This window comes from Dermacentor silvarum, chromosome 4 (assembly GCF_013339745.2).
Source record: "Dermacentor silvarum isolate Dsil-2018 chromosome 4, BIME_Dsil_1.4, whole genome shotgun sequence".
NCBI lineage: Eukaryota > Metazoa > Arthropoda > Arachnida > Ixodida > Ixodidae > Dermacentor > Dermacentor silvarum.
Window position 1 is genome coordinate 89,617,923 of NC_051157.2, and position 24,911 is coordinate 89,642,833.

At 45.3% G+C, this 24,911-nt stretch overlaps 1 protein-coding gene across 1 annotated transcript in view; it reads left to right on the plus strand.

The window, feature by feature from the left end:
* The window catches only part of LOC119450369 (uncharacterized), a 66,359-nt gene that overhangs the window by 25,094 nt on the left and 16,354 nt on the right, over positions 1-24,911 (plus strand). The window contains 7 exon segments of the mRNA XM_049666486.1: positions 653-768; positions 7,018-7,180; positions 8,216-8,359; positions 14,186-14,354; positions 19,190-19,308; positions 21,695-21,962; positions 23,885-23,943. Of these exon segments, the coding sequence (XP_049522443.1) occupies positions 653-768; positions 7,018-7,180; positions 8,216-8,359; positions 14,186-14,354; positions 19,190-19,308; positions 21,695-21,962; positions 23,885-23,943 (1,038 nt within the window).

The following is a 24,911-nucleotide window of genomic DNA, read 5'->3' on the forward strand; positions in this document are numbered from 1 at the left end:
TTCTTCACTCTTTTCTGGACACTTTATTTCGCAATAAAGCGGATTCCCATAAGCGGCTGCTATTGGTAGCTGCAGTTAGGTACGTAGCATAGATACCGCGGTCGCCGCATGGTTCAGCCACTGGCTAAGCGCACTGTGGCTCGCTGAGGACAACCTCATTTACCTTACGCTTAGCGCGTCGTGGGTACCAAAATCAGAAGTCGTGGTGTCTACGCTAACATCCAAAATGAAATTTTAACTGTGCGCCATGGTGACATTTAGAAGGAGGAGCATTGTGGCCACGCCCCACTCCGCTGTAGCCTTCGCAGTGAAAGGCATTGAAGGAGTGGGAGCATAGGGGAAGCCGTGTTTGATTGATAATAACTCTGCTTCTGCTGAGCACTTTGAAGGAATTTTTGCGGCAAAGTATTTCTGAAATAGCCTATTTTCATTTCAAAGGCCTTTCTTCACTTCGATAAAAACTGGTTCAGGGCCTCTTTAAGGGACGTGTCCTCGCAGAGAAGTGGTGTTTGGGCTACAAGGATTGAACGACGGTCTAAAGTGAGGGAATTGTGGGGAAATTTCTATTGTGAAAGTCCAGTGCACATTTCTGTCACCTTTGGCTCATGTTGCCAACATGCCATTTTGTGTTTCTCTTTTTTGTCTTTTGCAGCATGAAGAGCTGGTCCTGCTCCTGATTCAGCTGAGAAGAAGTCAAAGCAACTTGTTATCGTGCCAACTCCAGTGCAAGGAAGAACTGCAGGAGTTAAAGCAAAAGCTTGTTCAGAGGTCTGTGTTACAACGTCTCCAGTATTTCAACAGTTGTACTGCTTGAAAAGTCCCATGATAATGCAATTTGCTGCAGTCAAATTTTATCTCCCGTCTAGGGCAGACAGCAGCACCTGCATTACGTGACAATATTTACGAGTGCTAGTTTCCGCAAATGTGTGGTTTCATTGTAAATTTTGTTACTGAAACATTTTCCTGAGCACATGTTCCTTACTTAAGTGAGCAATTAGTCTTTGAAGGCCAGCATCAACAAAATTTTTGACTGTGAAAGGCTTAGTTCAAGATAATGTACATCTATGGAAAAGCTTCCAATGCTAAATTTTATGTTTGATAAGCATAGATGTGTGATGAAAAGCAAGCAGCAATAGAATTTTTTATACTGAAACAGAAAGAAATGCTGCCATTACCGTTCACCAGAAATGACACTGAATATTGACAGGGTTCGCACAGCCCCTTGAAATCCTTGAATATCCTTGATATTCACAGTATAAGTTCAAGGGCCCTTGAAACTACTTGAATACCCGTGAGCTCCTTGTAATCCTTTAAAATCCCGTGGGATTTGTTCCGCTAGAGGAAATTAACGATGTACCTCCGCAAGTCATGCTGATATTTAAGGCCCTTTCGCTTACGAATGCCCATGAAAACAAGCTGTGTTGACTAAAGGGCAACATCAGGAAGTTTCGGTTTGAAATCTCGCAGCCCCTCTGTCGTCTGGCAACTAATATGCATTGGAAATCCAATCCAGTCCAATGCGAGACATATCGCTCTCTCGGCTTGCGTATAGTGCCTAGAATATACTCTAGTGTGCCGTCCACCGAGAGTCTCCAACGCGGGACGGTGGCGCGGGCAGTGATGCCTGCCGCCGCGGGCCACCAGACGGCGATGCCTGTCGGCACCATGTAGGGTGCCTCGATGCCCAGTGCTGCTTGAGGCACCCTAGCACCATGCTAAATCCTGCGGTGTTCGACTCGCGTTCGTTTGCGATGCGTTGATTGCTACGCGTCGATTGCAATGCGTAGTTCATTTCTCGCCTTGCTGCCGCTTTCGTTGCAGTCTTTTCTTATTGTGAGTGGGTTTTTTGCATCTATGTGTGCACTCGTCTGTCTAAAGAAACATTGAACAGGTCGCGAAACCGCGATTTCCCAGAGACGCGGATAGAAATGGCTCATCTCATTACCCAGCGCGTCCGCAGACCCCGAACATATTGCGGATTGGGACAAGAACATAAGAGGCAGATCGCCGGGCAAATGGGGAGACTCGCGTCGTGTCTTGCCTGAAGTCCGCCCATGTCTCAGCATGGTCCGGCACAGTCTCGAAGTGCAGCGCACCAAGCGGCCGGCGGCAGCAGGCATCACACTCAGTGCTACCGCGACACCCGCTCTCGGCACACTAGTATATGTCTTTTAGGTACTATAGTCAGGCCTACAGTGTACTAGAAGAGTTGTAGTGCGCTCACACCGCGGCAGAGCTTGACGCACTTCATGTTGCTGCCGACAGTGGCGCGGTTCGCAGCGTCACCTGAAACTTTCCTACGCGTCGCGGTAAAACAGCTATCGCGTGTTGCTGTTTTCACCGTATAAAAGTAAAATTCACGACGTGCAGTGCACGAAAGTTCTTTTGGTGCACCTTCGCAGTGTGCAGTGAAATAAATTACTATTGTTGCGGCTGACCTACAGAGGGTTGGCGATTTTTTTTTAGCCGGAGGCACGGATGAACTAGCCTTGCTATTCATGCTGTTCTGTTCAAGGCTTGGTACGGCCGCTGCACTGTACATTCTAGTACACTGTAGTCGGGCCGTTTGTCGGCCTCGTGCGCGCCATTTCAGTGGAGTGCGCGTTTGCGTTGTGTGTTTACTTTGACAAGATGCCAGGCGGGAAGTGCAAGTTTCAGCCTGCGTGGCTGCAACATACGGACTATCGTCATTGGGTGAGACCAGAACCAAGCGATCCTTATCGAGCAATGTGCGCATTATGTCAGAAGACGGTCGACATTGCAACGATGGAGGAATCTGCCTTGAAGAGCCACCAGAAAGGCGCGAAGCACCGATCCAAAGCTGCAGCAGGTGAGGGCTGCTCATCCGTCGCAAGTTTCATGCAAGCGGCAAATCTGTCGTCCGAGGCTGCTTGTCAGCGTGAAAGCACGGCAACTTCCTCTCGGGCTGCGACACTTGACGAAGACTGCAGAAAGCATGATTCCGTGATCGAAGCCGAGATTTTGTGGACGATGAAAGTTGTGTCCTCGCACTACTCCTACAGCTCCAGTGGATCCATTTCCCAGCTATTCCAAAAGATGTTTCCGGATAGCGAGGTCGCGAGAAGCTTCACTTGCTCTGAGAAAAAGTGCGCGTACGTCGCGTGCCACGGTCTGTGCCCATTTTTCACTTCGCAAGTACAACAAATGATGGAGAAGTCTGACAATTTTGTTGTGCTTTTTGACGAAACCTTGAATGAATACCTGCAAAGAAAACAACTTGATGTTCACGTCAGATTGGAATAACTGTGAGGTGACAACCAGATATCTGACTTCAACATTCATGGGTCACAGCACAGCGGACGACCTTATGCAGAAGTTGACGGAAACACTCACGTCCTTTCCCCTGAGCAGGATTGTGCAGCTCTCGATGAACGGCCCGAATGTCAACTGGAGTCTTTTCAACAAGTTGCAGCAGCACATGAAGAATGACTTTCAAGTTCAGTGCTTGGATATTGGTTCATGTGGCTTGCACACAGTGCATAATGCTTACAAAGCAGGAATGCATGCCACAAGCTGGCCAGTTGACACCTTTCTGTCGAGCTTATTCTCACTCTTCCATGATGCACCGGCCCGCCGTGAAGATTTTGTTGAAGAAACAGGGAGCAAGCTGTTTCCACTTCCTTTCGTACCCCACCGTTGGGTCGAGAACGTGCCCGTACTGGAGAGAGCCCTGGCTATGTGGGAGCATTTGAGGCACTACACCGAAGCAGTGAGCGACCATAGGCTACCCTTGCCGAAATGTAGAGTGTATGAGAACGTCAGTGCTTTTCTAAAGGACCAGCTTGCACTTGCGAAACTGAACTTTTCCCTAAACGTTGCAATGGTTGTGCAGCCTTTTTTGACTGTTTTTCAGAGTGACTCTCCAAAGACAATTTTTTTAGCAAAAGAGCTTGAAACTGTCTTGAGGAGCCTCCTTGCAAGGTTCGTGAAGTGCTCGGTATTGACAGAAGCCACGAGCATCACGAAACTGCTGCGAATTGATGTTCATGATACTGCCAATTACACGTCACTTGAGAAGTTGAACGTGTGGCTGAGAAGATCTTAAAAAGCGGAAAAGCGAGTACCAAGTGTGTTTTTGAATTTAGGGGCGAGTGTCGTAAGTTCATTGTGAACATGATCCTGAAAATCATGGAGAGAAGTCCTCTTAGGTACCCTCTGGTTCGAGGGTTGTCATGTTTCAACCCCAGAGAGATGGCGAAAACAAAAATGTGCCTTGGGAAGCTGAAAGTTGTTCTTAACTGTTTAATTGACAGTATAAGCTTCTTTCTGAGCACAAGAGAGATATTGTGTGTGCACAGTACATTCAGTTCTGCCAAGAAAAGCAGCATGAACTGCAAAACTATGAAAGAAACCATGAACGCCTTGACGTTCTCTTCGTGCACCTTTTGAAGCATGACCCGGCGTTCTCGATGTTATGGGAAGTACTGAAGGTCCTTCTCTTGCTTAGCCATGGGCAGGCTTCAGTAGAAAGAGGTTTCAGTGTAAACAAGCAGATAGCGGTCGAAAATATTGCAGAGCTCTCGTATATCTCACAACGAGTCATCTGCGAGGCCGTGAAAACCCACGGTGGGCTGCTTAACGTTCCACTGTCGAAAGAACTGAAGTCATCAGTGCGCCAAGCCAGGCATAGGTATGCGCTATACATGGACGAACAGAAGAAGCAAGCTGTAGCTCAACAGGTAACCTTGAAGAGAAAAGCACTCGAGCTAGAGCTACAGAGCATGCAAGAGAAGAAGACAAAGCTCCAAAAAACTCGGAAGTGCTTGCAGGAGTCAGCGGATCGCTTTTCGGAAGACGCCGAAGCAAAAAACGACCTGACTTATCTTGTCAAGGCAAACAGTTTCCGTCGAACAGCCAAAGAAAAAGAAGCGGAGATAACAGCTCTTGAAAGAGAAATTAATGCGAAAATAGGGCTCCTTTCCTAAGTCATGTGAGGAAATAAAATTACGCTAACACTCCTTGAATTTTGCCTTTTTGCATCCTTGAAATCCTTGAAATGTCCTTGAATTTCCAGCCAAATATTGTGTACGAACCCTGTATTGAGAACCAGCGTGGTGCCTGAGCATGACTTTGAGATCGGGTGGCACTTGCTGTGCACTGAACATTTGAGAGGCCACAGGCGGGACTTTCGTCACATCCTTGAACCATTAAGTGCCTGCGTTGTTTGCTTAGGAACTACGTAAAGGCTGGTAATAAAATTAGACAGTTACCAACTACGTAAAGGCTGGTAATAAAATTGGACAGTTACCAACTTTGCAGCTTTGCTAAGAGTGCTTCAATGATACTCACTTATAACCAATTTAGTCAACATGAAATTTGATTGCAGTTGGGCCTTCAAGGGTAAAACACCTTGGTTGTAACAATTTTTTACAGCGAAGCTGTCTAGGGCTTGCTCTTCGATGGTTGCATCTGGCAATAAAAAAAAAACTCATTGGCCGTATGCTGTATGTGCGAGTGAAAGCGCACAAAGGGCGAGGGACGCGCGCTTTCACAGGGAGCCAACGCACGGCGGAGAGCAAACGAGACTTCCCAGTGGAAGGGGATCGCTGGGCAAGGAGGGCATTGAGGCACCCTGGACCAACTAGACTGTGCGTGTGCGTGCCCGCTCTCCTACTGCGGCGCATGCGCGCAGCCCTGCCGGCCTCTGCCGCCTGTGCCGCCGACTCTCTCTGGGCTCTCGACCGCCTCTCTCCTAACAGTGCCAACAATGGCGTTTAGCCGTTCCGTCACGTAGCCAGCGTTTTGACAGCGGTTGTGTGCGGTCACACAAACAACGCGCAGAACTGTTGTCGACGGTGGCGGCGGCGTTTTACCCGTGTTTGCACGGAACGCGCGCGGCGTTGGTGACGTGTTTATGAAGAACGTGCCAACCTTTGCCATACACCCTATGGCGGTGTACCGTAGCGACCATAAAGCCATGGTCCTTGTGGTCACTAAATAAATGAAAACCACCAGATCATATATATTTCTCATTCTTTAATAGTTCAAATAGCCAATTGCACCATCACATCTTAATAGTCATAATTGGAAATACACAATTCCCACCATAGTACAGCTTCGCTGGTCTTCCATCTCCACCACAGTGGAAGGGCTGACAGTTTTTTTTCATAATGATATCTTTTTGGCTTTTCTGCTGAAAGGTAGATCCCTTTTTACTCATGAGAGGTCTCTGCAGTTTTCGTGCGCCACTCATATAATGTGATGACCATAGAAATGTGGCAAAATTTTATCCATTAGTATTAATGGATATAAAGCGCATAAATTGGTGTAATCGTTGCATTTATTTTACATTTCCCTGTGGTTTGGCACACTACATGCTGTAATTCTTGTGACGAAAGCTGCTCTGTCAATAAAGAACATGCTGCAGTACGTACATGGATTTCTATGTCAGTCATCTTGGTCGGGTTTTCTTCTGTAAAAGGACCGCCAAGAGTTAAACCATGCTCAAGCTTGCTTGCCATAATGTGGCAGCGCACCTCTGAAATTTGGTAGGCTGTGGTACAGTCAACTCGCAATCATTTAAAGTCTGATAATAAAAAAAAAGTCTGAATTGATCAAACAAATCGCAGAGTTTTGGCTGGCCTCCTATCTTTTACATTTGGAGGAACCTCATGATTAGGGTACAGAGCTCTAAACTGTAAATGTGATTCAGCTCATTCACTGTTCTTACACATTGTGTGCTTCGTGCGGTATAGTCGACTCTTAAGGGGAACGTTTAATTAGTGTTCAGTCAGGCATTACTGGAACATACAAACTTTGTAGAAAGAAGTGCTTGATGCCACGTGCAAGGTAAAATTATTATAATAGTAAAAAAGTATTGCCGAGGGACCTTGTGTCAAAATTAAACTGCAATCAGTTCTGAATTGGTTTTTCCTTGTACAATGGACCAAACTGTACATGTAATAGAGCCATGCTACATAATTTGGAGCTGCCGACTTCGTGTTGTACTTTTAATAGAGAAGTCTAATTGCTGTTTGTGCCCTTCAACTCATGCAGTGGCACACAGAGCAGTGCAGCAGACGTTCAGCGTTTGGTTGGCCTTCAACGGAGCTTGAACGAGTTGACAAGAAACCTGGACCTAACTCAGCCACTGATCAGCTTGGTCGAGAACATGGTCAAGCTCGGCAGTCTGTACACTGTTGCTGGCATCAGCAAGCAGGTGGGAATGACAAAGTGCTGGCCTTGGTGCATGGCTCTTGCTGCCTTGGTACAGTCAATCGTGGATATATTAAATCTGGACATATCTAATTGTCTATATCGAACAGTTGTAACATCTCCTTGGAAATCCCATGCAAAACTATAGTGATGTACTATGCATGCATCAAGCTCCCATTCACTGCCACATTCGATATATTGAGTGCTGTGCCACATTGCGCTCCTGCAAGTGCACTTCTTTTACGAGCTTGTGACATTTCCTGCCTCGTCAGAAATATTGAATGCCAATGAAACAGCACTGTTTTAGCGGAGCAGCTGCTGTCAAACAAGAAATTGAATCTGAAGGGCAGTGAAGGCCATGGAGTAAAAATGAGCAGGGTGCATGTCTCAGTTTTGCTCACTGCAAATACGGATGGCTTGTGCAAACTACGACTGTTCATCGTCGGTAAGAGCAGATCAAAACCCCGCTTCAAGAACGCAAATGGCCTCGTCGTCCAATCCGCATTCCAAAAGAAAGTGTGGATGACACCAGATCTGTTAACCGAGGACACAAGCCAAGGCAGTATAATGGGCAAGTGGGTGTCAGAACTATACCTGAGAAACCATTGGGTGTCAGTGATGTCATGCTTGGCCAACAGTGTAGTTTTGGTTCCTGACCATGGCAGCCTCATCTCAGTGAAGGCTATATGTAAAAGCACTCATGCACTTAGATTTAGGACACATTCTAGATACAGAGGTGGTCAAAATTAATCAGGAGCCCTCCACTACAACATCTTTCTTAACCCACTGGGCAGTTTTGGGATGTTACATTTTTAGGAACTGGTTGTAGTGGCAGTCATTGCAGAGTGTGGGTGGGGAGGGTGGAAGTGTTCCCATTTTGCCCGCCTCCCCTCTTTTCGATGCCACTAGAAACCCCACTAGACTGACATGTTATTTTTTTTGTCCAGTACAACGAAGAAGTCCTTTAGTAATAGAATGTGAGCGGTTCTCTCAACACAACAGTCACCTGGTCCTTGCCTTCTGTTCTTTCTCCCTTCAGCACAAAAGAATGGATGAGGGCGAAGATTATCGCTACGAGGACACCTATGCTGAGACTCTGGAGGCTGAAACACTAGAGAAGCAGCAGCTGCTGATTGAAAAGGAAATTCTACACATTCAGAACATGCTTGCTGAAAGCACTTCGGTGAGTGTTCAAGCTCATACACTACACATCTCATTGATTGCAGTTGCTGTATCGCATGAATGTTCACTTTTTTTTTCTCTCTCTTTTTGTTTTTGCCTTGACCAGTTTAAGGCTGCCCCATAGCGTTTTTCCCCAACCAGGTTAAGTGCCACCATCCTGTTCTGCTATTCGCTGCTCCTGCCTCACCTTTGCTATCTGATTCAAACGTACAGCGAAAGTACCACCATGTTCTAGCTGCGCTTTGCTTTTACGTTCCTGTTTAGAAAGAGCCTCAGTGTTCTTCCTGCTGTATCTTAAACTGTGAAAGGCTGGGGAGGCAAGTGCACATCACAAGGAAAAATGAAACCATTTATGAATCGGGAGATGTGGCCAGCCATGAAGCAGGGAATGGTGCTGTTTGTTAACAAAAGTGACTGAAAGTGTGTCACTAAGAGGGTTTTACAACAAATGTGATGTTCCGATTAAATTGGAATCATGTTGGTTCAATTTGTGGCCCCATTGCGCTACATTTAATCAGGTGTAGGATATAAATTTACCTACCTGCTGTGTATTTCACACAAACATACTTACTTGGTTGAAAATCATATAAAGCATTAAGTGTCCCTTGTACCGATGTCGTTCATGTCTGTTAAGGGGGCCCTGCACCACTTTTTATCGAAGTGAAGAAAAGCATTTGAAGCGAAAATAGGCTACTTCAGAAATACTCTGCCCCAAAAAGTACTTCAATGCGTTCAGCAGAAGCGGAGTTATTGGCAATCAAACACGGCCTCCACTGTGCTCCCGTTCCTTCTTCAATGCCTTGCACTGCGAAGGCTACGGCGGTGTGAGGTGGGGCCACAACGCCCTGCCTTCAAAATGTCATCGTGGTGCGCAGTTCAAATTTCGTTTTGGCGGTTAACGTAGATGCCATGACTTCAGATTTTGGTGCCTACGACATGCTGAACGTAAGCCAAACGCGGTTGTCCTCAGCGAGCCGCAGTGCGCTTAGCCAGTGGACTCGTGGCGGCACCCCATGGCGGCCGTGGTGTAGCCGACCGCAGCGCCCAAAAGCAGCCACGTATAGGAATGTGCTTTATTACGAAATAAAGCACATAGAAAAGAGGGAGGATCATGGCTTCTGTTGAAATGAGAGCGTTTGAGAGAAAAGTGACCTCGCGCTCCGCTTGCAAGGTCCATGCACCATGTATGACAGCAAGACTTGGCTGAGATGTTCGCAGCAGTGTATGCTACCCGCGGACTATGTTATTTCACCAAGCCCGAGGCGTGGTTCAGGGCCCCTTTAACAAGAGTGACATGGCATTACTAGCAGCATGTAAGCTTACGAGAGGGCAAAAAGCACCTTCTATTCATTCTGCTGCAGTCACCTCTCTGAAATGTTGGGTATGAAGGAGGCTTACAGCGTAGGTGGAATTCTTAGCATAGAAACTAGGGGTGGGCGAATACTGAAGTAGATTTCGAGTTGAATCTAGAAAAAAAAAAAAAAAGCTGAATATCGAATTGAATATCAAAGTTTTTCTCAAAATGTAACAAATATTGGGCAAGAAAATACAGTGCTACAGATGCCCGGGACTCTTCTAGCATTGCATAACAAGAATGTAGCATGTTAGTATCAGTAACTTATGTGCATAGAAATCAAGATATACATTACGGTCTACTCTTATTAAGGGATTGCCAAATTGGTATGCCAGCACTGATTACAGCTCGTTTCTAATATACGAAGGTCTGGAAAATATTTTATCAATAGTAGAACTATTGTTGAATAGAATCAAGTGCTCTTTTCTCCCCCTCTGAAACTAATGAATTAGTGACGTTCTGTATACTGAATACCAACGAGGTTCTCGATATAACAGTCTACCTGTGTTTCACAGCAATATTTTATTTATTTCCAGTTTTTCTCCAATTGCACATGTCCTAATGTGCAAATCAGGTTGTTTACAGATGATTGCATGCTTTTTCAAGAAATCACTTCAACTAACGATCAGAACCACCTCTTGCTAACATTTTTGAATGTTGTGAAACATGGAAAATGAACCTTAATACTGATAAGACCATTTTTCTTCGTTTCTCTCGCCGAAAAGCTCCGCTCTCTTTTACGTACAGGCTACGTTCGTTACCACTGCAGGAAGAGACTCAATACAAATACTTAGGCATTGCACTTACAAATAATTCATCCTGGAATTTACATAACATTTGCTCTCCAGCGTTCCGTAAATTATATTTTTTAAGGCCTAAGCTTAAAATTCACCACTAAGTGTAAAATTACTTGCGTACAATTCAGTAATTAAACTGAAACTTGAATATGCATGCGTTGTTTGGGACCTGTTTATTAAACGCAAGATGACCCGTCTCGAAAAGGTACAGAGGAAAGCTGTAAGGTTAATTTACGCAAAACTTTCTCTTTATGAGTCACCCTCTGAAATAATGCAGGCTAATGGCATTCAATGTTTCGAACAAAGAATGAAAACTTTACGTTTACAATTTTTTTTCTTGCATTGGAATCGGGACCTAACAATTAATCAATCACCCTATCTATCATCTTCAACATCAAGGCATACTTGCCACCATGATCTTAATTCACTGACACCGTATTTTGCTCGAACAGATTTATTCAAGTTTTCAGTTTTCCTCACACTGCAAACTGCTTGGAATGATTCTTTATTACCTTTCGCCACAATTTGATGCTTTGAAACTTTATCAACTTTTTTATATTTGCTTTCTTTATCTTTTTACCCACCCTGCTTGGACGTGTACAAGGTTTGCAGTATTGACTAAAGAAAAAATTAGGGGTGTGCGAGTACTCGAATATCACCGAATCGAATAGTGAACATTCAAATAATTCAATTTGTAAATCGAATATCTATTTTCAAATTTTTCAAATATTCGATATTCGTTGAACCTCAAATTAACAAAATTTGCAATGTAACAAAATTCACAATGTAAGGAACTATTTTCATTTTCTGATCTTAGTTCTTTGAAAACGGTGATTTTTTTTTCCCCACAATTTAGCAAAGTAATTTCATGACAAGGTTTCAATCTAGCAAAGTTGTCGGTCATTTCAAGCGTATACTTAGAGCCTGTATTTCTGGTAAATCTCGCAAAAGAACTATAAAATTTTGGCTGAGGCAAAAGTTAGTTGCAAGAATCCTCCGCATAAAAAGTTCTAGCAGCAATAACGGCGTCGAAGTGCACGCGCCGAGACGCGGTATAGAGGAAGCACTACTGCGGCACTTGCTGTGTTAGTACACAACTTGCAGAGGCCGCGGACTGCGCGGCAGCTTTGTGCACTCCACGAGAGCTCACCTTCAGTGCAACGGGGGTTGAGAGGAGGTGAAGGTGCAGTAACCTGATCAAGCATGTGCGAAGAGGGGGAAGGGGATGCAGGAAACATGCATGGGTATCTGTCCTCTCCCCCTTGCGCGTCCGCCTCCACCTGTACCCTTGCCCTGGCTGTGCAAGGCTGTACATACGCAGGCCACGCGCGGTACCTTGGAGGTAATCTGCGGCAAGTGCAAAAGTCCAAGCCAAGATGATTGCTGCCTTGATGCGCATTGTGTATCGTGCCTCTGGTGTTGGCGGTCGCATAAGCGCAAGACACGTTGCAAAGCATTCTCCCGCGTCGTGACAGCGAGTGTTCGTGGTCATTGAGTGATATCTGTTCAGCGAACTTGCCATGACCCTCCAAATTTCAGAATCTTAGACAGGTGGCAAATCGCGCTGAACCTGACAGTGAAACGGTGTGGGCGGTCCCTCAAGTCATGTGATGCACGGTCCTTTCATCTGTCGTCCAGATTGGCCTTATGATAGCACACCTGCTGTAAAGTAATGATAACTTTTCTATGTTTAGGATAAAAACTAGGAAGCAATACTTTCGTTGCAATAATTAAGATTGCTGCTAAATGCTGATCCACTATTAAACTGAGAACCTAATTTGTATTGAGTACAACAGAATATCACTAATTTATTAGTTTCAAAAGAAAAAAGATTATGTGATCCAACAGAAATTCTAATGGTGAAAAAAGTATTTCCCAGACCTTCATATCTAGAACTGACCTGTAATTACTGCTGGCGTACTAAGTTGGTGTTCCCAACTTACCGGTAGTACTAGACCATATTAGTAAGTACTAAGAGTAGACCATACTGTATATGAGGTGCTACGCAAAAGCTCCGGGAATTCAGTCGTAAAAAAAATGTCTTCACCATAACGCCTAATCAGCACTGTCTCCTTCAAAGTAGTCCCCTTGAGCATGTATACATCGATTCCAGCGTTTCTTCCATGATTCCATGCATTCGTGGAACTCTCCAGGCGACAGGGTGTTGAGGCCCTCCTGCAATTCCGACTGGATCTCTACAACAGTGTGAAAGCGATGTCCTTTCAGCCTCAACTTCAACTTTGCGAACAAGAAAAAGTCACAAGGGGCAAGGTCAGGCGAATTGGGCGGGATCGGAAGTACTGTGATTTGTTTAGAAGTCAGGAACTGTCCAACAACGAGTGATGTGTGAGCGAGCGTGTTGTCGTGATGAAGAAGCCGGTTGTTCTTCCACTTCTCCGGACGTTTGCGACGAATGCTCTCTCTTAAGCGCCTCAAAACGTCACAGTAAAGCTCGCTATTCACGGTTTGTCCAGGAGGTACAAATTGCTTGTGGACAATTCCATGTATGTCAAAAAAATTAAAAAATATGAGCATGGACTTCACATTGCCATGAACTTGACGTGCCTTTTTCGGCCGCGGGGAATTTTGTGACTTCAATTGCGACGACTGCTGTTTTGTTTCAGGATCGTATCCATAAACCCATGTCTCATCTCCAGTTAATACACTGGAGAAGAATGTAAGATTGTCTCTGACTTGTTGCTTCAGTTCCGTACAGACAGAAACAGGGTGTTCGTCACTGAGCAGTCTTGACATGAATTTTGCAGAAATGTGCCTCATGTTCAAAACATCTGACAAAATTCGCTGAACTGTACCGTACGATTGTCCTACAATGTCGCAGACATCATTTATAGTTAGCCTGCGATTTCCAAGCATAGCCTTACGAACTTCCACTATCGTTTCCAGGATTGTGCTCGTTGACGGGCGTCCAGAACGTTCATCGTTGTCAACACACATTTGACCCTCTTTGAAGCGTTTATGCCATAAAAACATCCTTATTTGGCTCATGGTGTCGGCTCCAAAAGCGTCCTCTAGCATACGATGAGTTTATGCCGCAGTTTTGCCAAGTTTAAAATAAAACTTGATGCAAATCCTTTGCCCCTTGAAGTCTGCCATATTGGTTGCTAAGAAATGCGCCAAATCAGTGAAACATTGTGTTGCAAAACAACACTTCACAAAACAATACTTCTTCTTAGATGCAAGTTGTTCAGCACACTGATCTGCAATGCATGCTGCAAGCTATAGCTAGCGGCAGAAATAGGTACCACACTCAGTTTGCCCGCGCTTTTCAAATTCCCGGAACATTTGGGTAGCACCTCGTATCTTCATTTATATTTACCTAAGTTATTGATAGCTTACAACATTCTTGTTATGCAATGCTAGGAGACTCCTGAGCATGTGCACCACCATATTTTTTTGCCCAAAATTTGTAAACTATAAATTTTGTTGAAAAGTTTCAGGCATTCGATTTTGAGCTTTTTTTCTTGATGAGATTTGATATTTGATTCGAAATCTGCTGATGTATTTATCTATAATATATTTATGATTGTCAGCTTCAAGTAAAAACAATTGGTAGTTAGTGCACATGCTTGCCCTTTCACATCGTTTCTCGCTTGTTGAGCATTAAAACAGATCTCGATTGTTTTTTAAACTCGTTATGCATTCTTTCTTTTTCAAGTGTGGTAGTCCTCTCAAAGATGACTTGGAGGTTGAGCTCAAGAGGCTTCAAAAGATAGTGAATGACCTACTTCAAAAGAAGAGTAAGGCATCCATGCCCCCCAACGCCTACATGGAGAAAGAGCCTCAAGTGAAAGCAAAGCCTCCGGAACCAAAGCATAGCCCCACTGGTAAGTGTCGCAAACAGGAATATGTTAAACAGAAATTTTTTTTTTCTTTTTTAAAGGAGTACTGAAACATATTTTCAAAGTTGAATAAGTGTTACAAGCTTTCACATTACACTACAGTTGAATAAGCTTTACATGTCCTGCATGTAAAAAAAATGGCATTTGGCAGGTTGGGAAAAACTTATAAAGTAGCTTAATTCACCATTAATGTTGGTTTGAATCGCTGGACTTGGAGTCATATCCTTTAAAGGTTGTATTCTAAATCATCATGGTAGTGCAGAAAGACCCATATGGTGAGGGGCAAGGTTACGGAATGTAAATGCGGTATTATGTCACCACCATGTTGTGGCCCGCCGACATGGCAGTGCACGTTCAAGAAATGCTATAGCATTCGCAACTCCCTGGACGGCACCAAGAACGACATGCTGTGGCCACGTGCGGTCAGCAAAAAGCAATCGTCTTTGGACAGTTCAAATAAATCAGCAGCCGACGAGTCGAGTACCACCAGTAAATAAAATGAAGTTTTGTCGCAAAAATTTTTTTTGTTTGTTTGCTTCTTTGGCTCAAGGAAGGGGGGGTTGACATGTATATTACGCCTCAACCTGTATTCCGCATTATACGCAACTTTTCTCCCAACCATTATTAATGTAGCACAAATCCAGTAAATAAAGAAAGCTGACCTGGCTCTTTCAGGGTGTCTGCAGCCATTAGCACATAGATATAGAAGCCTAGGTGAAACGTCAGCGAAGAGCTGCGGGCACCGAGTTACGGGAGCGCGATGTTCAAGCCAAATGTCAGCGAAGAGCCGCAAACTCGGAGTTTAGGGCAAACAAAGCAGAACGCCTATGGCAGCGTCGTCTTGCCACAAAATTCGCTTAACCCCATTTTCTTAACAGGGGAAAGGCTGGTGATTTTGTTTGTTTTTTTTTTAATAATTTCGGCGCAATGTTTTTTTCTGTCGCTTCAAACTGCGATCACCACTGCACCACTGCGATCTCTACCGCATACGGAGCAGTGTTCGAACACACACAACAAACGCGGCCTTGCATTGTTCGGTTGTACTGCAGGCACTTCTGAAGTGCTGCCTGTCCAATAATCTTGGTGGCACGGAGGACGACGTCGTTCTTGCCTACAGTGACAAAGACGTCAGCAGTGGTTACGACTATATTATCCATGCACTTTTCTTTTCACTGTGCGAGGTGTGTTCAAAAAGAAACCAAACTTTTGAAATAGCGCGCCTACCGGCAGAGGCAGTGCGCTGCGGCTACTGAGCATATGTAGCGACAGGCTTAGACAACAAACTGCCATTTGCTGCGTTTCGCTCTGACCATTAGTTGGCGAGCTACAGCCGCTGAAGTGAGCACATGAACAAGCTGTTCTTCGGATTGGTGCCAAAGTGACAGTGAAGGAATTTGAAGAACAGCGTGTATGTTGTGAACTTCTGCTACAAACTTGGGAAAACTTTCACAGAGACATCTCAGTTGCTTAGCCAAGCATACGGGGAGGACTGTATGAGTCGCATGCAGTGCTATGATTGGTTCAAGCATTTTGAAGACGGAAGAATGTCGGTCGGTGACAATCCCAAGCCTGGACGACCTTCCACATCCACAGATGATGACCACGTCGAGAGAGTTCGAACTGTGATTCGTGGAAATTGTCGTTTGACTGTTCGAGAAGTCGCTGACGAAGTGGGTATCAGCGTAGGATCACGTCATGAAATTTTGAGTGATAAACTTGGGATGCGTCGTGTCAGTGCAAAATTCGTGCCGCGTTTGTTGACTGACGAGCAGAAGCAGACCCATGTTGAAATCAGCCAGGAACTGCTCGTTGCTGCTAATGACGATGAAAATTTTCTTGTGAACATCATAACAAGCGATGAGACATGGGTTTATGGCTATGATGTTGAAACGAAAGTGCAGTCATCGCAGCGGGTGGCCAAAGGTTCTCCTCGTCCAAAAAAAGCACGCATGAGTCAGTCAAAAATGAGGGTGATGTTGGTTGTGTTTTTTGACTGCAAAGGCATTGTCCATCAGGAATTTGTGCCCCATGGTCAGACGGTAAACAAAGAAGTTTACCAGCGAAACCTAGCACCGCAGCCGTGGCCTAGTGGTAGAACGCCCGCCTCGGCTGCGGGAAGCTGTGGGTTCGATTCCCACCACCGCCGGGCACCCACTGGTTCAAAAGGGTACAAGCGTACCCCGGCCTGGCGTTCGGCTTCCTTCAGGGGTGATACGATTGGGAAAGGAGCCTGCGCCCAGAATTCCCGTCGAAACCAACGTGAGCACGGAAATAAAGTGGTGTCTGGGCCGCTCCCATGGCGGTCATTTCCCATGTGGCCCCCCAAGCACCTATTGAGGTGGGGGCACCTTCGGGTTGAGGTCAAACACCCCTTTCCAAGCGTTCAGGTCCCATAACGGCCGAGCTCCAGGCCAGGAGTTCGCTAGTACCTAATTTACCGGTAGGTACCCGGCGGCAGCACTTGCCTCCCACAGCCGCGGCGGATGCTCGTCTACAAGGCCGTCTGTGGTTGGACAAGAGGCGCCCAGATACAACAGCTGAACAGCAGGTGCGGTGCTAGGTCTAGCACGTTTGAGAGATTCTGTGCGTAGTAATAGGCCTGAATTGTGGGAAAATCAGGCTTGGATGTTGCATCATGCCCCGGTTCACGCGTCACTCCTTGTCTGCAGCCACTTAGCAAAACACCACACTCCTGTTGTGCCCCACCCACCATATTCTCCGGACCTAGCCCCAGCAGACTTTTTTTTCTATTCCCCAAGCTGAAAACCACCTTGAAAGGATGTCATTTCCAAACCGCAGAGGAGATCCAGGACAATGCGAGAAGAGACCTGCGCGCCATTCCAGAAAGTGCGTTCCAGGAGGCTTTCCAAAAATGGAAGATGGGAAGAGTGCAATGGCAGTAGAGGGGACAACTTTGAAGGCGACAGCACTTAAAATGTTGTACCATAAGCAGTAAAGGTGTTATAGCAAAAATTCGTTTTCTTTTTGAACACACCTTGTATTTTATGACAGCAGTTCACAGTAATGATGAATAAAGCGCATTGCGGGCATCTGCTTTTATATGTCACTTCGTGTAATCATTAGTATATGTTTTTCTTTTTCTGAGAGTCTGGAAGTCCTCCCTTGCATTATATTTGTGGTTGTGCTATTGCCGTGCAAAAACGGTACGTTGTATCGCTCATCTCTGTGGTTGTATGCTGATCTATTGTAACAGGTGCGGACTGTATAAGAATGGGCTAGTTGGTAATCTATATTGGAGTGACTACAGCGCATGGCTGTGCCCGTTATTTGTCTTTTATCTGTTTCTGCACTGTAGTCACTTCAGTAATCATACAGATTGATATTGGCATAGCCAAATTTTGCGGTAGGCTCTGTGCGAAAAAAATACTGATAGGCCAGCAAAGGGTGTCCGGTTTTGATGGCCGGACACCCTTTGATGGCCCGTCAGCAGTTTGTCATCATCGCACACGGCAGGTTAGCAATGCTAAAATTGCAAACATACTTTGCACAGTCATAAACAAGCTACTGTGCAATCATTGGGGTCATATGAGATTGGAACTTTGGTTCGCTGGCTGCCAGCCAGGCAGACCATGCTGTTGGCCTAACAAAATGTCTAGAATGTACCGTTTTAAGTTGCTTGCCGAGTATTTGACATTATGGCTATGAGAGTACATATTTTGAGCCGCTAGCAAACAAATATTTGCTTTTCTTTAAACGATGTTGTCTTGAATCTTGCGTTTTTGGTTCTGTTATAGCAGTGGAACACTCACTGAAATACCTAAAACATGGCCAACCAAATTATAGATTTGCTTTGTTATATCCAATAACTTGTTATATCCATGTTCATTGTATTGCAATTAGGCTGTATAGTTGAACAGCCCTTATTTAGAGAAAATTACCGTAAAAACGTGTATAATACGGACCCGCATATAATACGAGGGGTTATTTGGGGAAAGCAATAACAAAAAAAAATGTTTTCATCCGCATATAATGCGAGCGAGGAAAACTCACAGAAAGCATTTAGTCGAATCTCGTTAATTCGGTAATTCTAACATGAAAGCATTTGCGACAGTTAATTCGAACATACGGCGCACTGACAATGCCCTCAGCAGCGCTCCAAATCACGCGGCGGCGCCTCCGACTGCCATTGCTTCGACACCGTCATAGAGCAAAAGCTTAGGAGAGACCCCTCAATGCCACACAGAGAAAAAGAAAACGAAAAAAAGAATCGAAACGTGGCGGCAATTTCACTCTCAAATGGTAAGGTCGCCGTTTCTCGCGCCGGGACACGCTTGTACTAGCCAACGTCTCGGCCAACACTGCGGCTGAGGCACAGAGAGAAGCAACGGCGGAAGCCCAGTCCGGCCAACTTCCCAATAACGGCAGAAAACGAAACTTCAGCGAGAGGGCTAAGCTGGCGCTGGGCCGGCGGGAGCGGCGGAGCCGGCACAGCGGCAGGCGCGCACGGAGACAGTCGAAGGTGGGGGAGCTACGAGGGAGTTGAGAAGGATTGCGAGGGGAGCCACTGCCACCAAAGCGACGGCATTGCCAAGGCCAAATGCGCTTCTCTGCCGCCATTGCAACTTAGATGTCATCTCAGCCGTGAACGCTGCCCTCAGTGACGCCTAAGTGCCGCCCTGCGGCGCAATTTCCGATGGCCTCAGCAGGTAAAATATTAAAGGCAGCTGGTTACTGCTTTCACGGTCCCAACATCGTGCGAGATAGACTAGTGAACGTGCATCGAACTGACGCTGTGGTCCCATCAAAGTTGTCACAAGTGTCATTCTTTATGCAAGTGTCACTGCTGCTTCTTTTTTCAGGGAGTGTTCCAGAGCGAAAGCGCCACCAGAAAACTTACTACGAAACTGACCTTGACTCGTCGGTGACAAGTAACCTTGCTCTAGACAGCCGGCCGACATCCTTGTGTGACATAGTGACTGTGAGTTGATATTTCATTGAATCACCACTCCGAACACAACTTTTCTTGTGGCATGGAAGCATTGTTTGAAGTTTTTTAAAAGGCAAACAAAAGTCGGAGCCCTTCCACCCTGTGAAGAGGGAAGTCCAGCGAAGCTGGCGCTCTTGTAGGATTTGCTATGTTGGGGTTTAGCTATATTGGGGATTTGCGTTGTTGAATTTGGCTACAAAATAGTAAACCGACCCCTTCGCTACGTACTCGGGAAAGAGGCTTCGATGCCAGCTCTGAGTAGCACAATGAGGTATTTTTTAACACTTAGATGATGGCCATACAATGCCCGGCTCTGAAAGAACTGGCTTGGCGTCCACGAGTGACGGCGTTCCTAGCACATTGCGGGGGATGGGACACGTCAGCGTCCACGGGCGACGGCATTCCTAGCGCGTTCCTCACGCTTTTCTATGACGTTCCCAGACAAGAGTCCTTGACCAAAGCTCCGTATGTACATTCAACGCTAACGCGAACTCCTCTCACACCCCACTCCTCCGTTGATCTACTTTACATACACAGCCATTGGTTGGGGCGCCTCAAGCTCTCCCCCTCCAACGCAAGTATCGGACGGTGTGACTTACGTCAACCCCCTCCCCATTTTCCTTTTCATCTGCACCATCTCACAGCATTCTCACAGGGTTGAGCTGTTATTTTCCTCTCCTCTCCCGCTAGGTCATGTGGCTTTTCTACACGCGGACACGATCTCCTGGAACCTATCCCTTAACAGCTTCGCTGTAAAAAGGACAACAGTCATGTCAAGCTTGCCTAGTAGATCATACTTGTGGATATCTCACGGTGTTTGTTCTGTGAAAGGATTGAGTTTAGTTGCAGAATTGTAAACCAAATTTAAAGTGATGCTTTTTTTTTTCGTATTTATTGCCTGCAGTTGGAGAAGGTTTACGTTATCCTTGTTATAAAGCCCATGATCTCTAACATTTGGGGGCATTTTATTGTGCTCTGTCCATTGTTAGAGATCTTGCTCTGCAGTTATTAATAAGTTGAAGCGCACCTGAGTTTAATACGGCACCTGGAAATACGTAGTGCCAATTAAGTCCCTGCATCTTTGATGAAAATAGGTGGGAAATGAGCTAATCTTTGTGCTCATTGTTCCAACAGTTTCATACCAGTAGTCAGACAAAAAGGTAACAAGCGGCATTTTGAGCTAATAGTGCTGACAGAGTGGCAAAAATGAAAGCAAACTATATGGCCATATTTCCAACACTAGCGACAAGTCAAATTTTGCTTTAGTAGGGCCAATATGGGATCAGAATGTTAGTGCAGTTGCTGACCGATAATTCGGACTTAAAGGGAACCACCTAAAGGACCGAATAATCAGGAGTCTGAAACATCGGATTTGCCAGAAAAATGCCTTATTTTATGTGAAAAGTGGCCAAAAAAGCTTGTCAGTGCATTGCTGTGCGCACATACACTTGGCTGCAATTTGATTGGTTCATATTTGGACCTTTTTCATGCTGTCGTGACAAACAGACAAAGGTACAGTTACTGCGTGCACCGAATCCATATCCCCTGGCAACTTAAAACAGAGATCTACCACACTTCGATAGCCGAATGGTCATGGGTTTCTTTGCAACTGTCATTGTCCCGTACTTCCTGCATTGAATCGCGGCCCTCATCTAAGACATCGAGGGCAGAGTTGGCGCCACTTGAAGCTGCTTGACGATCCTGAGTGACAAAAATTTGTCACCCGGGACCATGTAGCTATTTAATGCGAGGAACACTGGACCCGTAGAACTGGCATTGCCATTACGACAAATCACAAATGCAACCTTTATAGCACTTAGCAGCTTGACTTGCTTGTCCTGTGGTTTGGGTGCAGAATTGGGTTGACTAGGCTTTGCTTGTTTTACTTTCAAAGGCACCAGCAATATTGCCGGTTACCATCCCGGTGATGTATCAGAACCAAAATATTGCGCTTTCTGCTTGACTCAGTGGCCGAATTAGCATGCTGTCATGCAAGTGGGGTCCAAATTACCAAATGGCACGCTGAAAGGTGTCAAGACATTTTGATCTTCCTCATACACGAATATAGGAGGCAGATGGCAGTGCTCAAAGCTGTCCGAATAAATTGAGCATGTCTGAATTATGTTCATTTGAATTACCAGTCGGCGGCTGTATACTGTACAAATATTCAACCAAGTGAATCTGTGCTTGCTAGGTGGGAATAGCGCAAAAACAGCCAAACAGTGAATTTTTTCCTGTTGTCAGCTGGAAAAAGGGACTCGGAGAATGTGAAAAGAGTAACCATACCCATGGGATTCTTTTGACTTACTTTCTCATCACAACATGCAAGCAGCAACTATAGCATTTGCACTTTGCACAATTTGCTTTTTTTTTCCAGACTTCTCAGGTTGTAGAACTGGAGTCGCCCAGCTTCTCACCTGAGCCTAGCGATATGGCTGAGGACAGGTCATACGTGGTGCAAGACATTAGCAAAGCAGACGATCGTACTAAGAAGTTCTACGGGCTGCTGCCCCGGGACCGTGCACAAGAGATCAAGACGGTGCGCATTGTGAAGCGTGAGTCCGAGCGCAGGAACAAGGGCAAGGAGCGGCGGAAGGGTGGCCTCGACGACAGCTGCCCTTGGTTAGCCGAAGAAGGGGACTCAGGTCTTTCGGAATGAGGAGGAGGAGGAAACTGGTACGTTCCCAGTTTGCTCAGCACAGTTTTTGTTCTTCAAGTTGTCGATTAGTTTGGCCTCGTGCTGCCATTTGTTAGCCTGCTAGCCTATTGGTGAAGCTCAGTTTTTTTTTTATTATTATTATTATTATTATTATTATTATTATTATTTTGAATGCCCTAAAGGCCCAGTGGGCATTATACATAGTGGGGGATGTGTAGAATATTTTTGTCATAAGTTATGTCACAATGGCAGTGATATCTACTGCACATCATTACACATTAGCTAGCGGTAGAAACACTGCAACAAAATACAGTAGAACCCCGCTGTTACGTTCCCGGGTGCTGCGTTTTCCTGGCTGTTACGTCGTTTTGGCCTGTCCCGGCACAGCTTCCATAGAAACCAATGCATTGGTAGCCCCGCTGTTGCGTTGCAACTGTGGGACCGTTCCTGCATCATATGTTGCGAACTGCCACCCCTCGCTGGCCCGAGCAGCCATTCTAACTTTTCATGTCGCTTGGCTTGGTGGCTTGACGATGGCATTGGCCGCCCAAAGTGCCGGGGGCGACACCTATGCCGTATTTTTGGTTTCCGCCAGCAAAAGTATGGCCTTTGAGATCCATATTTTCTATCTAAAGATGGTGTCTGTGATGTCTAAAATTAGTTTTGGCGCGTAGATGTTCCGTATAAAGTCCAAGGGCGATAACGCTGTCGCCATGCGCCATATGCTGTATGTGCGAGTGAAAGTGTGCGAGGGGAGCCGACGACCGCGTCTAGATCTCGCACGCGCAAGAAAGAAAAGCAGGGAGGGAGCGCACCTTCCGTTGCGCTCGAGGCACCGGCGAGGAAGGGAGGGATGGCGAGCGGTGTTGTACTCTAGCATCAACTGCGTACTGCGCGGCGGCGCGAGGGCCGTATCTTGAAAGCGATCTGTGTTTGGGGCAGAGTCTAGGCAGTGTAGGGGCGTCGGCGGCTCGTAGCTTTGTGCGTGCTGTGTGTTCTCGGCGCTCAGTTTGCGTTGAAGCGACAGACAACAGCACGAAGGTCGCTTCGCTCGCTACTGCAGCGGCGCTTCCTCACGCCAGTGTTTGACAGTGCGTGTCCGCGCTCATCAAGTGGGATCTGTTCATGTTTGCCTGTAGGCGCTGACACCATGCTTGTTAATATAGTTAATAAGCGAATGCTTACAAGTGTATACGGACGATAAAGCTACTATCCTTACATTGTATAGCTGTCTACTAATTTGCATCGTAATCGATGCTTCGGCTTTCAGGCGAAACTACAACTTTTTTTCACACATAAGAATTAAAATAATATTGTATGCAGTTCAACACTACTCTGATTTCTCAATTTTTCCTATTTCTCGGCTCTTGCGCTTCCCGGCTCTTACATTTTTTTCACTGTCCCGTGAAAAACGTATCAGCGGGGTTCTACTGTATCTAGATTTGGTACAAGCTTCGTCACTGTCCAGGCAAATGAGAAAAAAAGTTAGCAAACAAATCATTCATATGCAGTGAAATTAACACTTCACAGCAGAATACTGCAGTAGAGCGCATTAGGAAAGTTCACAAAATTATTACATAAATAACTGGTATTAGGTACATAAAATATCATAGTGTAGAAGGAATAATTTAGCTCTTGTAGAACGTGGATTAGAAAGAAATTAGCAGCATCTACTAAGGATCGTAGTGTGATCACTGCTGAAGGGCGTTGGTCCCGGGTTCAATATGAGAAATTTTTCTTTGACTGTGAGGCTTTGTTTCTGAGGAAACTGTCTGGGTTTTCTTTGTAGCCTCGTGCTTCTTTCTGGTGAATGACAATTTTTTTCTTTTCATAAAGCATCCTCCTTTGCAGATTTCCACAAAAATGATTTACTATGTATGCACTTCACATTTCTTATTTCACTTTCAGCAGAAACCAGAACTCCAGACACCACTGTTTTAACGTATGAATCGTCATATGAAACCAAGGTAAGATTTCATAAGTTACTATTAACTAGCGCTGCTGTTGATGTGAAATCAAATCGAGTGCGGCTGTTTCTGTGTCGTAAATCGATCTCTGAATGCAAAAGGCACCTGCACAATAATTATTCGGAAGAGTAAAGTTATTAGGTTGTATTGAAGCAACTTCCTTTTGCGGAAGAAGTTAGGTACCTCAGTAGCAAAACAAGTTCATTGGATTAGCATCTCAGTTTGTTATCTGTTTATGGCAGTCTGATGTTGAAATGTTTCTTTTTACTTGCCTCACTCTGAAGCTTTAATCCTCTGCAGGATTTCTTTTTTATTTATTTATTGTTGTAGTAGGACAGCAGCATGCTCGTCCTTTTATGTCATATTTGCTGTTCTTGCAGTAATCATACACTCCAATTTATTAATGCAAATGTAATAAGTGGCGGAAGAAAACAACTTAGGAGAAACCGATGTCACTTTTCTTTTTTAAGGAAGTGAGGTCTCTGCCATCTTGATGGGCCACCTAAACTAGACTATTTACTGTGTTTAAGTGTTTATGTGCTAGTTTAAGCATTATGCAATGCATGACTACTCTTCTCCCACGCCCTTTCCCATTGGTTCAACCAACTAACATGCAGCATTAGTGAAGCTGAGCATGCCACATTGCCCCAAAAATGTCAGGGGCCAAAGGAAAGCTCTACATGTACACTGTGCACTATGTGTTGTTGGCATTTACACGGACGTTGCTAGAAAACTCCAACCGCACTTGTGGTTGGCTCTGTGCAGGATGCTAGCATAGGCATGTCAGCGAACCTTAAATTTTATCGATGCCACGTTTGGTGTTGCCGTGACATCAAAATGTTTTAGCTTTCCTACCAAACTGTGAGGATCAGAAGCTTTGTGCACACTAGTACACCAGCAGTAAACATGGCATGCTTATTGGTCCGTCTGTCTTTTCAGTGTAAACATCTGGCTGTGCTGCAGCGCTC